General features: G+C 39.6%; 1 protein-coding gene across 5 annotated transcripts; it reads right to left on the bottom strand.

Annotated features, from left to right (window-relative positions):
- Window positions 1–218: 218 nt before the first annotated feature.
- On the bottom strand, window positions 219–17,036 carry EDARADD (EDAR associated death domain). 5 transcript variants are annotated; one of them, XM_042025302.1, is made up of 6 exons: window positions 16,931–17,036; window positions 12,732–12,790; window positions 11,483–11,522; window positions 8,462–8,583; window positions 5,621–5,666; window positions 219–3,149 (listed from the first exon to the last, which is right to left on the bottom strand). In XM_042025302.1, the coding sequence occupies exons 1-6, from the start codon at window positions 16,959–16,961 to the stop codon at window positions 2,773–2,775; spliced, it is 675 nt and encodes a 224-aa protein (XP_041881236.1). In that variant the 5' UTR covers window positions 16,962–17,036; the 3' UTR covers window positions 219–2,772. The 5 variants fall into 5 exon arrangements, with proteins under 5 accessions (XP_041881236.1, XP_041881238.1, XP_041881235.1 ...); XM_042025304.1 differs by having other exon boundaries at window positions 8,462–8,550; XM_042025301.1 differs by having other exon boundaries at window positions 12,732–12,793; window positions 16,931–17,021.
- Between the last annotated feature and the right edge of the window lie 657 nt (window positions 17,037–17,693).

Below are 17,693 nucleotides of genomic sequence, written 5' to 3'. Positions count from 1 at the left end.
ATCAACTCATTTTTCATATGGAAAAGATTTAAAAATGCATCTTCCTTTCTTGAACAGCAGTATCTGTTGCAAACATAAGTGCTTTAAGGTGCCATGAATTTCATCTAGAAGGTATTTTTTATACAGCACAACTAATTGATAGTTCAGTAATTTCAAGGTGACTGGTGAGAAGGAAAACAGCTGTTTTCCTAGCTGTAATAAAAACAAATACAATAAAGTCAAACACTGACAATCTATATTTCTTCTAAAAATAGTACACATTATAACAGAAAATATAAGAATAAATTGAACACTCAGAACCAATATCTTGTAAACAGATATAAAACTAAAAAAAGAGTGTGTACCTCTCCATTTCTGCCACACAAAGAGGGAAAAAAAGTATTTCAAGTATAGTAATGAGTAATCCAGTGTGTGGTGAAGTTTAAGGCTAACATTTTCAACCTTCAGAGCTGAATTTATACAGAATCCACCTATGAACTCTCAGAAGCAGCTTTATTTCCATCAGATGTGAACTCTTGCAGCTGACATTGACTTTTGAAGAGCTTCAAGGGATCAAACTCATCTTCACAAGACAACAGAGTTTCTTCAAAATTTTACAAGTTTTAGCCAGAAGTCAGGAAAAGGAGTCGATTTCAGTTGATCCAGGAATGCTACTGCATCATTTCATATTCCCATTCTGATTCTTATGTGATTCTTCTCCTAGCTGGTCTGGATCTACCAAAGCAGAGCATATTATAATACCACACAGATATACCTATGGTATGTTATGGGAGAGAAAAGCTGTGGGCATATATGCCAGCACTCATCACTCAGAAGAACAAGTTAACATACAGACATATGATCCTAAATCACGCATGGAGTCAGCCCAAGGTATGGGAATTATGTTGGACAAGCTGCAATATGAGCTCTTTGCACATAGGCAGTGGATGCCTCTGCAGGAACTGAAAATAGCAGGAAGTCCAGCCACAGCAGTAGTCCCCAAAGCTGAATCTAGAGCATCTAACTCAATACAGAAGATTATTTGCAAAAATAACAAGCTGACAGACATCTATTGGGAAATCCCAGTTCCTAGGAGAGAATCATGAAACACTTGAGCTGCAGCCCCAACAAGACAGAGCAGTAAAATTTCCTCCTTAAAATACAGCTAGAAAACAAGAGTTCTAAAGAGTAGCAGCTTTTTTTGAGGAATGGTTAAAAAAATTCATTACAAATTTCAGTCTTTTATAAAAAAATTAAAAATTCAAACCTCAAATTTAGGTCAATCTCTTTACCCTAAAACAAGACTTTCAGCTTCTTGAAGTCACTAAAATAATTTTATGTCAGCCCAGAACAAGTGCCTGCCAGTGAAAATGTTAGTCTTTACTTCTAGCTCCTCTGTAACCATATCTCTCAGTATCTTCAGTAAAGTGTTACTAGAGGCTCCTTTTCAATCTCTTACAGTAAGAAACTCAGCATACAGCATTAGAGTTCCCTCAGCTTTGCTACTAATTCTTACTATTTCTACTCGAGAAAAGTAAACAGTGTATCAACCTGCACCCCATTCTAGTTTTGCCCCACATCTTGACCACTGCTTTGGTATATACACCTATGTACATACTACATTGTCTGACACGTCAGAAGAATGGTAGGAAAAAGGCCAATTTCTGAAACATTTAAAATGTAAACAGTGTAATTCAGAGCATCAAAATCCTTTTAAAAAAATCAGTCTAAATCACTGTAAGTGCTTTAATAACCATCCACCTGGGCTGTAGGTGAATTCAGCTGTTAATTTTTCATCAGAGTGGCTTTAATCAAAATATAGTGCTAGTTTCACACAAGAGTGCAACTACCTTGGTGTGGGACAGAATGTAGGCCAACCCACAGGACTGTAAAGAAAACCACAGCCAGTGAAAAGGGAAGTTACAGTCAAAAATAACGATACCCTGTGGTGCCATCACCTCGCACTGCAAAGTGAGAGGCATTTGATACGTGCACTCAAGAGCGTACACTGTCTTCAAACCTTTGGAAAGTAATTTCAAGCATAGAGCCTTTAAATTGGTTCTTTTGGCCCCTAAATGTTATGGGCTGAAAAGTCTCTCTGAATTGCATGATTTCTTCTTAGGGTAAAGATATGCCCTATTATGTAGTAGCATATGAGTAATTATTTTGTTTAACATCTGTTATTGTTTAATGCCTACTCTTGTTCATAAAAGAGACTTAATTTGCTCAAATGTGATGTTGAATATTCAGTTAATTGTAACATGCAGATCCAAATTACTGCCTGGAACATTGAGGTGTTCCTGTGCCAAAAACAGTGTCACAAAGCTTAAAAAACAACAAAAAAGGAAGAAAAAGATTCCACCTCATCTTGTACTAGGTAGAACATACAAAATTGTGGAACGGCTACCAATAAGGCCAAGAGACTTGCCTTCTAACAGTGGCTTTCCCCAAAAGCAACAGCACACAACTGATACGGTTCACAACTGCTGCAGTAAAAACACTGGTCTGGCCTTTTGATTCCTTTTCGGTTCAGGAAGGTTGTGAACAGCAGCAAAGAAACTGATGGTATGTGCAGACTCAAGAACACAATCTGGATGATTCCATCCACTTCTGGAAGGTTATCTTTGCAACCCTGAGGGCATAAAACATACATTTGTGTATACAGTAGATAAAGCTTACATAGTATACAAACCCTCAGTACAGGCTTTCTCTCTCTTGCAAGGGAAACTTCCAATGTATTAGTGGTAGCTAGTCCCAGCATTTAACACATACAGACTAACAACTTTCTTTGACCTAGAAGTCATTCTGGTAAGTTCTGTTCCCTCTCTTGGGCCATTCCTCCTCCACCCATTTCAGCAGCACTTTCACAACATCAATTCTCTTATAAAATTTACAGAGATCAATCAGCTGCTCCACAGTCCGGTCACTATTCCGTAGCAAGAACTCCAAGGTGGGACTTTGGGGCTTTTGTTCAAGGAAACACAATTCATCATAAGTCATCCCCCACTTGCTTGCTAAATTTCTCCAGTTTTTCACTGTTGGATGGCAGGGATCCAGCTTTAGCCTCACTGTGTACAACAAGTCCTCATCATTGAGCATGTCACTGATGGTCGGTGCACGGAATAAGCACAGGGAGCAGGTGACATTTTCCTTGCAGGTTTTCTTGAGATCTGCAGTGAAAACCATTACATGGGAAGAAATTAGGATGTATTGCTGTGGCATCATCGGGAACAAAAAGTTAAAAGCATAAAGGATTGAGGAGTATTATGTTGCTTTGAATTGCTTCTGAAAAAGTCAGAATAGTGATATGCAATGCCCTTCCTTATGAAGAACTCATGAAATTAACTTTCTAAAACTTCTCTCTTCATTACGTTCAGTGGCTTCAATCAAAAGGACAGTAATCTTGAAAGTACCATATTTATACTTTTATAGAAAAGACATAGGATTCAATGCAGTGTGTGAGCTAGGATAGTCCCCTTTTTTGTTTTTGGAACCATGTAGTTTCCTTGAATGTGCCATATCCCCACTTAAATCACCAACAGGATTATGTGTACATTCTATGCATCTTGTATTTGTGTGTTGTAGAATGAAGGAAACATTTCTGAGCTGCTGCCTTCGTAACAACGTGAAATATGTGCACCAGGAGAATCTCTTCTGACAGATCCAAACATAACTAACATCTAGTACTTTAACACAATGAAAAAGTAGAAATGTTCCTCTGCTTTGTAAGGGCTCTTACAATAAAAACTATCCCTGTTTAACCAACAAAGCCTATTTTAAATGTATATCATGAAAAGGAATACAGTGCATACTCCTCCATGTGTGAGAAAAATAAAAATACCAGGTTGCTGGAAAGTGGTGGTGATGTGTTCTTAAATCTGCATCAGATACTGAAAATTGCCATTTAGAAATCTCCTATACACCATAGTCAGTATCTCCCCAAAACTGGGAACAATGTGGTGCTATCAGACTATATTATATAAAAATAAGCCATAAAGGCATGCAGAAACCAGTTCGAGTCATACCTCTAGTGAAACTCTAATACCAAGACCTTTAACATTGCAGCAGTGTAGGACACAGTCTGAGCATTTGACTGCAGACCTTAACTCTCCCTGCTCCTTTTTGAAAGCAGGGAGAATCTGGTATTTCCAAATAGTAGATAATGGACACAGCCTAGAAGCATTTTCTAAAGTTTCTGTGCTCCAGCCTCATTGTACAGCTTGAAATAGGGAAGTAGCTAGTCCTATTTCAGACAAAACTCTGAAAAATGGGCTGATAATAATCCAAAGATTGATTAAAAACAACAGAAAACAGTGACACAGAATTTACAAGTGCTGGATCAGAGGCCTGAACTGTATCTCTGGCAAAGAGCAAATCTTAGAGCCACCTACTCATAAGGACCACAGCATCTGTTAAGGCTGTTTGTTTGTGGGGTTTTGTGGCTCTTTTTTTTTTTTTAAATCATGAATTTATTTTCAGTAATTATTGTCAGATTGTGTGAAAATTCCAGAATATAATGCCTGCATGCACTTTGTATTCTCTTTTTAAAGAAAGGACAGGCTATTGTTATTTTTGTAACATTGTTCATAAGATTGCTTTTTTAGCAGGCCAAGGACAACTTCTGAAGTTTTCAACGAGTTAGGACGTGCAGCAACAACAGCGCTGCAGACACATAACTCCATACAAACGCTTAGATTCCCTGTTAAAGGGAAACATGTTCTGGTGACATCTTGCTCACCGGTATTCCACAGGCCTTGCAGCTGTTCTCTACAGGAATATGTACGTTAACTCTTCTGTTCTTCTTGTGCACCCTAAACTCTTGACAAAGTGAGACAAAACTTGCTTGCTTCATTCATACCAGCTTTACTTACACAAACAAGGCAAAATGAATATAATCCAATCAAATTTCTGACTGAGCTTAGAGGGCAGGAGAGTACCCTATCTGAATTTCATCTTATTTACTCTGGCAGGGTTGCCAGCGTGAGTTTCATCCTCCAATAGAAACAGTGAAGAGAAAGGGTAAAGAAAACACCCGTCTAAAAGGGCACAGATAGAAGTAAACAAAACTAAACCAACCTGCTTCTTGTGCTATATCATCTGCAAGACTATCAAAAGCATCATAAAGAATCCTGCTTTTCTAAGATGCCCCTGTGTTAGACACTGACAAGCAAATGATGACCTACCCAACTAATTGCATGATCCTAATGCTACCTGATAGGCAAGCTTCTTTACTAATAAGAAACTCTCCATTTCTTACTGTTAGACTAAGAGAACTGTATATCATACACACACACATACACACACCCCCAGCAGCAGAACTCACACAATTATGGGATAAGCCCTCACAGCCTACTGCCAGCTTCTCCTCCCTCCTGACAGCTATGTACTACATCACTTCTGAAGGCAGATGTACTAAACGTATTTGGAAAGCCCGACTTACATATTTTGTATGGTCTGCATTATTGACCACCATCCTCTTAGAACAAAGGGGAAGCTGTAAATGACACTGGTAATGAAATGAGCTCCATAAGCATTAATTATCCAGGCAGTAATTTGTTATGACAAACAGCAGTTTTTAGAAGAGCACTTTCAAATAAAACCTAGGAATAAAATATGTAGCACAATAAAGCTGACATATTACCTGAAAGTGATTCGTCAGTATGGTTTTGTGTGTCTTTGTCTTCTGGCTACAAAGCAGAAAACAAATATAAAGTCAAAGTAAAACAATATAATTGAACACCAGAATAAGTATTTGACTAATTTACAACCGGCAGGAGATTACTTAAAAACTATCAAGCTACTTGTAAAGTCAGACAGGGAATATACATACAGTTTGAGGAATTACTAACAATCTGCAGTCTTTGCAGTCTTTTCAGGCAGCATTTCCATGCTGCAGCTCATAAAACTGCCCTGTTGGTTGTATGCACTGAACAATAGCATTTTTATTAATGATATGCTATAGCATTGCATCTTTTGACTAAGTCTCTCTTGAGCCCTCAACAGCTATTTAACAATTCATATGGTTTGATTAAAAAGATTTTTAAATGTTTTGCAGTATAAAACCCAGTAATTTTGCATGTAACAAGCAGCAGTAAGGGATTGTTTCGTTGATCTAGGCAAAGTGGAGAATATTTTTTACAGACTTCTTTACATACATAGGAAGCTTTTATAGACAACAGGTGGACATGAACATTCCTGCGGCTCATATCTAACCCTCCTCCTGTTTGAAGTTAACATTCCCTCAATGGTGTTTTGTCTGCTAATTAAACATACTGAAATTACTTAGCAGCCTGAGACTATAATACACATTATAACATTTCAATTCTACTACTTAGCAACATCAAAAAGCTGGAAGGACAGCCCCTTGATTGTAGAACTGTGGGGAAACTGCAGCTGCCCTTACTTTAACTATGCAGGTGTGGAGCCAGGTGAAATAGCTTTCTTCTGCTGAGGATTTAAAGATGAAAGTAGAAGGGGATTTTCCCCTTAGATAGCTGCAATGAGTATTGTTGATCTTTTTGTATTGCGTCAATTCTTCCGAAACTATAACAGCAGGCTTCTTAATTTTGCAGGTTGTGCATACAAACACAAGCCAACATATGGGTAACAATACAGTGTAATAAGATACTCTAGTCCTACCTGCTACACCTTCTTTACTAAGAAATCCACTAAAAATAGAATACAGGCAGTTTCAGTTGCTGTGCTGAACTTGCATACATTCACAATCTAATTATAAAGAAGGTGAACTCTCTCCAAAATATTTACAGACTTTGTTAAGAAAGGAAAAATTTGCATACTGTTTTCAGCATTTCTTTACTCCCTGAAAACTGCAAGACCACACATGCAATATCAAAATGCCTGGTCTCTGCTCAAGAGAGATCTAACACTGCGCATGCCAATTGCAACTGAATAAGCCCTGCCATTATCTTCTTACTTTTCTACCATGGCAGCTTTATCTGGATAGTGCTTTTTAAACACAAACTTGGCCTTCATGGCAACCTGTGAGCACCTGAAGTTTAAGAAAAATTAAATCTGAAGTGCCTGATTACAGTAATTGTCTCCACTCCCACAAATTCCTTAAAAAGGCAGAATGTTATTACTGAGCCTCAAGGAGCAAATTCCCAGAAGGGTAACTCTTTGGGGAGAATGAGGAACTACCCAGCACAGTTCAGCCTCCCCAAAGATCTACTTCAAAAGAAACAAAGAAGCAAATTTAAAAAAAAAAAAAAAAAAAAAAAAGATACTGTTCACTTAACTGCCATCCTGACCTTCATTTCCCAGACTTTATCAAATCACTGAAGTTCAAACCTTATTGTGAAAGCCAATGCCTTAGTGTCCTTATGTCATTATACATGCCTTGTGAGGCATAAAAAATAAGAAAGGGTAGTACTGCAAAAAGTACAAAGAAAAGCAGCAATACTTACCTGTGCCATACATCTGTTTTCAAAATTCATATTTTCACTGATCAGTCATTATCCACTTTTATCAAGTCAGATGTACTCAGGTTTATTCAAGATAATTTTCTTGTAATGTAATTGCAATAAGACATTGTAGTGTTACTGCCCAGGAAATGAAGGCATTAAGCAAGAATATTTTTTGCCCACGATGAAGATCCAATCATCCCCCACAGGTCTAATCAAAGCCATAAACTTATGCACAGTCTGAAGGTAAGCAGAAAGTTTTCCAGCTCTGTGGAACCATTAACACCCTAATACACCAAATTATCTTTACAGTGATTCTAAGCTGCCAGTAAATGCTCTCTCCTTGATGATGGGAATGAACAGTTACCTCCATCATCTGTGAAATGCATACCAAACCCATGTTTGTTTCTAAAGGAATTCAGCTGGGACTCTGGCATTAGGAACTCCTTTTAATTCTTCATCTTGCTGGAAAATGCTCATTCATTTCTCTTCTCCAAGTTTTCTGCTCAACCCAAAGAGAATCAATTTGAAATTCAGCAAATAACATTCACTTGAAAGATGGTAACCATGGAGCATGGGAGTCACTCAGCATTGCCCTTCCTATGGCAATGCAAGATTTCACAAAAAGTGGACAGTGTTTCAACTATGGGAAGAGCAGCGTCCCAAAATCAAAGCAAAACAGTCAAATGCCTCCCTAAGGGCAAAATCTAGGATTCCTTGCTTCTTCACTTCTTCTCTGCCTGGCTTTATTTTCCCTGGAAGGAGGGACAGCATGTATGACAAAGCCTTAACTGTTTGCCAGCTCTTCTTCGGAACATCTATACATTGATCAAAACCTATTTAAACTAAAATGTACAGGTTAATGAAAAAATAATCTTTTTTTTGCCCTTCTCCACAAAAGCTCCCTTCATTAAACTCTTGAAAAGAAAGCAAATTTCTGGTCTGTTTTACTGAATAATTTTGTGCTCTCCAGATATCGTCTGAAAATACATTTATTTGTTAACATACTTACTTCATTAACAGCAGTAACTTAGTTCACATTCAAATATCATTTTTCTTACCTGTTGGATTAGGCCAGAATCTGATGTAAGGGTCTTGATGTTCACAGATGCAATTTCCAAAGTAACTTGATCTGTTAGGTATTCCTCATCTAAGGCAAAGAGTGTGAAACACTGGTCTTCCACTCAAACACAAATTTAAATAGTAAGACTATCAAACATAAATTATAGCATAGGTGTCTAACATACAAAATTCAACTCCATATCATGATCAAACACTGGGAATTGCTAGATTAAAAGCCCAAAATATTAAATCAGCAGAGCCTGTAACAATCATGCAGAGCATGACTGTGAGAAGAAACATAATCCTTGCAGAGATTAGATATTAGAGTAGCAGTTGTTTCCTAAACAAACACCACACTATTTTTAAAGCAAGAGTCATGTTCTTCTTTCAGAAAGCTGACTACAGAATATTAACTGAACCAATACATCCAAGTAGGCTGAAGATGACTGTCAAAGTCACTCTAATTTTTGTTTTGCTTTTCTCATCACACGTAAAATGACAGTTAAAACGTACTGCATAAATATTTTCCTTTTATTCTGCCCCTTGGTGAACTGGACTCATCCTACTGATTTCTACTACACAGGAATTTGCTGAAGCACTGAAATAATCCATTTCAAAGCATGTTTATCAACTGCCCTGGGAGTCCACTGAAAAGCACAGCATTCCCTAGTACAGCACAAACTCTGTTAACCTTTCAAGCATCACTTCAGCCCTCAAAATGGGATACAAAGGATACATAAACCCTTTGTGAACCTTGTGCAAAAATGGACAAATTTCACTCTGCATGATTAGTAAGGTCCTCCTCTTTAAACCATTTGCATAATTCCCCTAAGTCAGGTGCTGACCAACCATTAACACAGGCTTAAAAAAGGTTATATTCTACATGTTTTTACATACAAGAACACTCCATGGGGGTGACTACATTTGTAGTGCTGGCATGTTTCCATTTGCTGTTTGTTTAATGGTAAGATCTCATTGAAGAACTTCTATTATCTTCATGATTCATCACAAAACAGAAAGAAGAAATATTTTCTTATCTCACTCAAGAAATTGATCTGAATCAAAGAATTTATCCTTACACTTGAAAGAAAAAGAAAATCAAAAATCATGATTTTCCTCTTTTTCTGGTTTTATAAGACTGTTGAAAGATATTTCATCCCCAGTAATGTCAACGTTTAGTAGAGGATCATCATTATTCTTTATGACAGTACGTCAGAGACAACAACAAAAAAGCCCAAAACAAAACAAAGTCTATCTAAAAATGCAGAACATGAGAACCAAAATTGTGGAAATAATATGTGTGAAATTTGTTCTGTATTTGAGTGGAAGTAGAATTATCAAATCATGATAAACACTAAGGCAACCCCTACAAGACAAAAAGTTCCCTCAACTCCATTTTATTTCATATTCAGTAAAGGGTGCCAAGAACTGTAATAAGTTATGGCTCCAAAATGGCCCATTAATTAATTGGCCAATAAAAGCAACAGACAGCCACTCTCACCAGTGTACTGTCTGTTCAATCATTAACTCTGAATCAAACATAATTGCGTGTTACACAGAATCAGACCTGCACTTCTGTTACAATTTTTAGTTCACAGACTCATACTTCTAAGTTTCTATTTTTAATAGAAATAGCTATGAAAAGCCATTCTCAGGGAAAAAATTAAGTTCACAGAAATGAACAGAATACTAAGAGGTATTTGTATCACATTCAACTTCAAAGGGGAAATGTCAAGCTATATTAGTAGTTACATCTTCTTACACTTAGTAAGAGGAAGCAAAAACGAAAATTAAATATAAACCAAGTGCACTTCCTTTTTACAGGAAGTGCTGACCTTTCTACTTATGTCTTAGCTTTCCTTTTTAAAATAGATGCATTTAGAATATGCAATTTTGGATTTCAAACAACCTTGACAAATTTGAAATTTAGGAATTTATCTAATTAATTTTGAGGAGGATGTAATGTCACAGGTGAAATAAAAAACAGGACATGGAAAAGAATGTTCCAGTGTAATTGCTGTAGTGCTAATAAACAATTTTGAAGGACCAAACCACCTGACCGCAAATAAACAGAAACTAGTTTATGATTTCGTATAGTCTTCATCCCACATTATCCTTCCCTGCTGAGCAGCAGTTCTGAAGAGTGCTCATTTCCTCTGTCTGGTTTTCTCAAGCCCCAGAATAATCTCCACCCTTTCTTTAACCCCCAGTGGTATACTGCTCACACTCCTCAGCAGAAGTTTCCAGTGTGACTAGCCTGGTTTCCTGTGTCTGTCCCACTGTAGACCTGCTGTGCAACACAGGACAGAGAACACACTACCTGCAGAGTGCTTTTCAACCAAGCCCCTGCCAGTGCATTCCCTGGACAAAGGTCAATGGTGAAGCCGGGGATGACAAGAAAAAACCCACCCCACATGTCAAGGAAACATAAAGAGGATATTCACACTGTGTAATCCATGTATTTGACTTCAGAACCTGCACTCCCTCACTCCATTTTCAGCAAGGAGAGGCAGGGACTTGTGTAGAGTGGGCCTAATAGTAGGTTCCCCAGCAGATGGTATTAACACCTGCTGAAGGTAAAAGATGGCACTAAGAGTTGACTGGTTATAAGGCTGGGAATGCAGTCAGAGGCAAAAGACCTGGAAGGTATTTCTTGATTGTGTTTCTAACAACATGAAGGCAGCAGTAATCCCTTCAAAGTCACCATTATGATGTCTACCACCTGTTGTCTGAACCCTGTCTTTCAATGGCACCACTTTTTTTCCTTCCAGACTGAGAACCCAAGTCTTATGATGATAGTTTTAGACTAACTTATAGATCAAAACTAAGCTTTGAAGGAAATTTCAAAAGTTAGATATACACACCAAACTGACCTTAAAAATAAAGAGGGCATTACATTTAAAACATAAATATCTAGCAAAAGTATGAGTATTTCAATCTGTTGGGTAACACCACTGGTTTTTTTGCAGATAACAACATAGATCAATGATATCTGAATAAACAGAATTCAAAATACTTACCCTTAGGTACTCCTGTGTCTTGGACAGGATATTTTTCAGTCTGTCACAAAAAGGCAAGAAACACAGATGTTCGCTATTTTGAGTGTAATTATGCTGAGGAAGGAGTATACATATATACACTTTCTTTATGCAGTCTTCTAAGTGCATAATTATAGTTGTATCTCTCAAGTCGCTACTAGTTGATCTGTTCACCATCAGATACAGTAACACTTGTGGGAACTGAGATGCTACTAACACTACTGATTAGTACATGAACGAGTAATAGAGATTGCTGCTTTGCTACAGTACTTTTAAAGCTATTTTTAGTGAAAAAGCAGAGTTTAGGAAAGAAATTTTCTACTGAATTAGTAAGATAATCTTGAAAATGTAACTCATGCCAGGAGGAACAAAGATGACTTCAAATTCTCTTTTAGCATATTAGGCCTTTAATAAAATGTTACTGCATTGAAAAAAAATATATATTTTCCCCTTCTGCTCTAAACTTACATAGCTGATTAAGATGCAATAGGAAACTTATTACTGAGTTTAAGGAAACAGCTACTGATTCCCAGGCATGACATAACTTACTATTGTACCTGAAGTTTACCGCCTTCCCTGTGGCCCCCACCCTTATGTGAAAGTAGGTTTGGCTTTTATGGAAAGCCACATTTTTAAAAAGTGTTCATAGAATTTCGTACTATTTCTAGTCCCACCTCGGCACGGCACTGGGATGTTTGAGATCCCGACACAAGCGGTGCTCGTGCGGCAGCGAACACCAGAGGGCGCGGTTTGGTCCCTCCCGAGGCGCAGCCGCGCCTGCCTAAGGCACCGCTCTCGGATCCGACCTTGCCATGACTTCAGACCAGCTACAGGAATAAGAAGAGCTTAGTACTATTGAACTTTTAAGCCCTATGTGGGTTTTTTTATCCCTCCAAACTGTATAGACAGAAGAACATCAGCACCAGTTTGTCTCAGTTGGGGCTTTTTTAAATTAAAGAGATGGCACTGCCACAGCCTCTGGAAGTTATCCCATGGACAGCTCCACTGATACCATCCAATTCACCTGATGCACCTGTTGGTATGTTTACTTACACTTTAACTGCACAGGTTAGTAAATTAAAGTTTGTTTGTGCAGTCAAACAGATAAGCAAAATCTTGTATATACACTCACAGTTTGAGTTAGCATCCTTGAATGTTTTTTCTCACTGCTGCATTACATAACCATAGAGAGCTGTAATGATTTCAACCGCACTAGACCAGAAACACATACCATTGTTAAGGAAAGAGTGCTTGGATCCGTATCCTCCACTGGCTCTTTTGCTGCATGATCTGCTGGAGATAAGAAAGCTTTATCCTTGCATAATCATCAAAGTCTTTCTGCCAATTCATATTTTGCCTCTTTGTCTGACCAAGATAAAATGTAACAATGCAGCCATTACATACATTATGTCATATTTCCACAAGAAAACATGACAAACTGGAAAATGTCAGAACTACTAGCACAGAGATGAGAGACTACATGCAACAAGGAAACCCAACTCTACCCTAACAAAAGATAGACTTAAATTAAAATCCTGAATTATTTTTGTGAAAAAAACCACAAAACATTTCAGCAATAAATAACAAAATACAGTAAATTTCTTAAAGCTAAGTTCTGTTTTCCTATTGACAGCATTCAATTTTTTCCTCAAAGAAATAATTCAAACAGGAAACAAACATACCCACTACAACAAAAATTAATACTATAACAAACACCAGATTACAATAGAAAATTTAAGATACTAATTAAAAAACAGTTGAGGAAAATATTAATTATTTGTATACAATAGAACTATAAACTTCAACTATATTAATATCAAAAGAAAAACGAAATAAATCTTCAAAGTACCTGCAGGTGAATCATGAAATGTTAACCCCCCTAGCTAAATTGACAAATACTAGTGGGGTATTGACCACAAGTGCACAGAGAATCTGAAACAAATCTCATACAGAAGTCAGGATTCACAAAACTACGCCTGTAATTTAACATCATCCTGCCATATTTTTGAGAAGTCTCTTCTGTTGATAAGTATAAATGTTTACAAAAATAGAAAAACATTTTAAATTATGTGGTAAGATCTTCACTCTTGTCACTCTTACTCTAAAAGTCACTTACTGGAAGTACACACTAAGTTTTCAGCTGCAACCAGTAAGACATGATTGTAATCAGTATTTGGTGATTACCTTCTTTGGAATATTAAAACCAGTGGATTTAGAGTCACAGAAATTAACTACAAAGCACACAGTACAAACAGTGAGCCCCAAAACAGAACAGAAGTTACACAGACACTATTCTAACCAGCTCATATTCAGCATAATTGCTTATTTGGTGACCAGCTCCTACAAATCCACTCAATACAACAGAACAAGCTGCAGTGCTAACCAGTGCAAGACAGCACAATAAACTGAAAATAAAAAAGGTGGCAGCAGTGGGACAGAGTTGTTTCCCCTCTTGCTTCTGTGAGGCAGCCGCACCAGCAGCAGTTCCTGGGTGTCCCTGAGATTTCAGGTAAAGCCTTTCTCAGTGCTAGAGCCCCCAGGAAATCCACAGGCATTGTCCAGGCAGGTGGCACATGATCAGAGGGGTCAGATGAGAAGGGCTGAGCACAGTCTTTGCACACTGAATGTTTTTAAAAGGCAGGGGCCTATGAAATTGCAGATGAGCATTGTTCACACTGCAAATTAGGAAGCCATATACAGAAGAGGAAAAAAACTCAAAACCAATCTAAAACCCCATGTTGTCATGTGTACTTTTTGGTAAATATGAAATCCCTGCTCCAGAAACATGGTATTAACAAAAATGTTCTGGATAAAGCCTGTCCTGATAGCAAGAGTCAGCACAAACTCTCAAATGCAGAGAGGTTGAGAGTCACCAGGATATGGGAAAATAAAATAAGCTGGCATAAGACATTGATTGAGAGTAGGGCCAAAAATAGAGGCTCCCTAGTGGGAACTGTAGTGGAAAGCTGCAGAGGAACCAGAAATGAAGCTGGGGCAAAGAGAAGCCCACCCGGTAAAGGAAAACTGAAAAACAAGGAGGCACTGGGAGCCAAAGAAAGGTTCTAGGGAAGAAGGCCAGCCCAGGCATCCCTAGTCTCACTGTTTTACCAACCCAGTGGCAAAGCACGCACTTTATTGTTGGTTTATTCTGGAGGCCTTTCAGCTCCTCTTTACAGATTCTTAGATGAATTACAAAAAAAAAAAAAACCCCAAAACAAAACAAAAAAACCCCAGCCAAACAAACAAAAAAAACCCCTGGAACTTCGTTTTTCCCATGTCAGAGGAGCCTTGAGGCAGATGAAAGCAGACCCCACAGAATGTCCATGCCCTGGTGAATCTCACTGGCTACTGTAGCTACGGCAAGGGCTCTGTCCCCTGTCCTCTGTTACATCTCCAAGACACCAAGGTATATTTTGACACTGGTAACTTAGTTTCCACAATCCAGAGGGAAGCACTGAAAAAATTGGAGAAGCTCAGAGAATACAGGCATTTGAAATAAGGACTTCACAGACCCAAGGGTATCTCTACAAGAGGTGATGGGGTACAGGGTGGTACCTCTGACTCCTGCTTTCTAGGTCTCACACATAAACACAGTCATGGGAATCTGTGACTCTGCATGTTTCTTGCTTAGCATCCATCCCGAAAAGTATTTTAAAATTGTATTTCATTTTCTGTACCTCAATTGCTTCCCTTTATTTAATAGTTCTTTATGAAGAATAGTAATTTCCATTGTTTTGTTTAGGTTGCAGAGCACTACCAAGTCCCAAATTTTTTTAAAGTGCCGTGTATGTATATTTGCACCTAAGATTAAAGGCTCTACGTATTGGGTTGCAGATGATTCACCATGGTCCTGTTGACCACTCATAGTAGGCAAATAATCTTAAAACCACAGACCTAGTATTTTATTATGAATAAGGCAATTAGAATGTCCCTTCCCTCTTCCCCAACATTCCACAGCTCGTGTGATAGAGCTGGACACAGGTGCACAAAGCAGTAGGGAGGAAAGTTCTGTTTATCTCAGATGTAAACCATCCACAGTTTTGCATGCTGAAAGGCCAACAGGAAATGAGGGTATCATCTGACTGACTGTCTGATTTCATGGTTACTTTGACAGACAGCTTCATAACAATACTACCTGGGACCCCTCACAAAATCACTACCACTCTACTTGCCACTGACACAACACAAACAATAGACAACATTTAACAGACATAAGTCAGGTTCAGTGGTTGCTCCTGAAGTTCATTTCTGCCACACAGCTCAGCAGCTGCCACAGCTCTGCCAGGGCCCATCCAGTATGACCAGTCTGCAAGAAGAGTGGCAGACTCGTACCAATCCCCACCTTTTCTCTCTGTTCAGTACTGCTACTTTAATGGGGATGCAATGCTCTGCACTTACCAGTGCAAACAGTTTTTCTGCTTTTCACCCTTGCATTAGAAGGAAGTCTGAAAGTGAGTTTTACAGACCTCAGCATTCTGACCTTTAAGCAGGAGGGGGTTCACAAAGCATCAATTAGCTGAGATAATATTCCCCTCTGTTACAGTTTTTCTCTGCAACACAGTCTTGACACCACCAGTAGTGAGTGAAGCACCTAAGGTCGGTTGTAGTTACATACTTCAACCATGCTCGTAAGACCTTTTTCACACCAAGGCTGGGCACGCACATTAAGAGTTTTCACTTACCACAACTTACACAAGTGATCACTCTAATACTAATGTTGCTCATAGAGATGAACCCTTTGCTTAAACCCAAATGAAAAATGTTGACTAGAAGCAATAGATGAATTTCAGATGTGAATAGGAGGAGAAGATATGGCAAATTATACTAGAATATTCAGTATCCTGAAAAGTTTAAGTCCATCACCACTTGTGCATTTTTGTTTACGGTTAACTACTCAAAACTTTGTCCCTATGTGAGCAGATAGGTATGAAAAAATCTGTAATGCTGGCACCCCACAGGTGAGGTACTTAGAAGTCATTTGCACCCTTACCATTACTATATAAGTTAATGCGTGTGGACTTTGTAGCCATCCGAGCTCTGGGATTCTAAGTTAATGTCTTTGAAAAAGGTCTTTTTAACATGCTATTAACTAGCGCAAACTAACTTACACGCTAAATGCTGGAGCAGGCTTCGACATGACAAGTTGCACTAAATCACACCAGCAGAGCACATGATAAATTATTACCATACTTAATTAGCGTGTGCGGAGGGGGAAGGGAGCAACTAACAACCTCTTTTCAGCCCGGCCGGGGCTACGCTCCTCACCTGGCTCCCAGGAGCCGCGGCCCCGGGTCTGCCTGGCCCGGGATGGGCGCCGCGGGCCGCACCCCGTGCATCGCCGGCCCCGGACCCCTGGGGACCCCGGCAGCGGCCGCCGCCCCTCGGGGCACCCCCGCCCGCCCGCCCGGCTCCCCGCGGCGCCGGCCTCACCTGGGGGCAGCGGGTCCTGCGGAGCGGCCATGGGGCGCGGCGGGTCCCGGGGCGAGGAACGCGACGTGCCCGGAACCGCCGCCCCGCCGCGCCGCCCCCTTCCTGCACCGCCCCGCCGCAGGTAGGGCGCTCCCGGGAGGGACTGAGCGGGGCAGGTCGGTCCCACACACGGCCGTCCCGGGCGCGACGGCCGCCGGGAGCCCGCATTTCCCAGCGGGAAATACCGCGCTCCCGCGGACACGTCGGGGTAAATCCTTCGTGCGGGAGGTGCTCCCCTCTGTGAAAACGCCGTGTTTCGCTAAGACCTCAGTCACGGGGTGTATGTACGGCTCGTCTCTAGTTTGGATCTAAAAGTGAGCTGCTTCAGCAGTATGAAATCAAGTGCTCGCTCTCCTGTTCTTGAGGACATTTACGCGCGTAAATCACTGCCTTCCGACAGAGAAAGGCAGTCTCCATTAGGGCTTAAGGTGCATCTGCGGGTGGCTCAACGTGCACGGACAGAGTTTACAGACGCAAGTACTGCAAAACAACAATCAAAAACTGCACTGGTTCCTCACAGACATTCAAATTTCTTCTTATGCTACAGGCACATCCGATACCATGACAATGTTAAATCTTTGGGTGTAATTGCTTTGGAACCCCACTGTCATCTCTGGCAAATTCTCTCACTTATGGTTTCGATGTAAAGTAAAACAGGCTTCCTAATTGGGGTCTGTGCGTGAAATCACTCTCTAAATAAGAAATATTATGTATTTCTATTTAT

This window comes from Corvus kubaryi, unplaced genomic scaffold (assembly GCF_017639235.1).
Source record: "Corvus kubaryi isolate FWS band 111438036 unplaced genomic scaffold, C.kubaryi_AGA036_p1.0 37266, whole genome shotgun sequence".
NCBI lineage: Eukaryota > Metazoa > Chordata > Aves > Passeriformes > Corvidae > Corvus > Corvus kubaryi.
Note: the sequence above shows the minus strand (reverse complement) of the source record. Positions and strands in the feature narration are given on the sequence as shown.

Excerpts from the sequence above, each read along its gene's own strand:
- EDARADD (XM_042025301.1), bottom strand. The coding sequence starts at position 16,961 with ATGGCCGCTCCGCAGGACCCGCTGCCCCCAG. Across the intron at positions 12,794-16,930 it reads GCAGGACCCGCTGCCCCCAG|CAGATCATGCAGCAAAAGAG; the intron begins GTGAGGCCGGCG and ends TCTTATCTCCAG. Across the intron at positions 5,667-8,461 it reads ATTCTGGCCTAATCCAACAG|CCAGAAGACAAAGACACACA; the intron begins GTAAGAAAAATG and ends TCTGCTTTGTAG.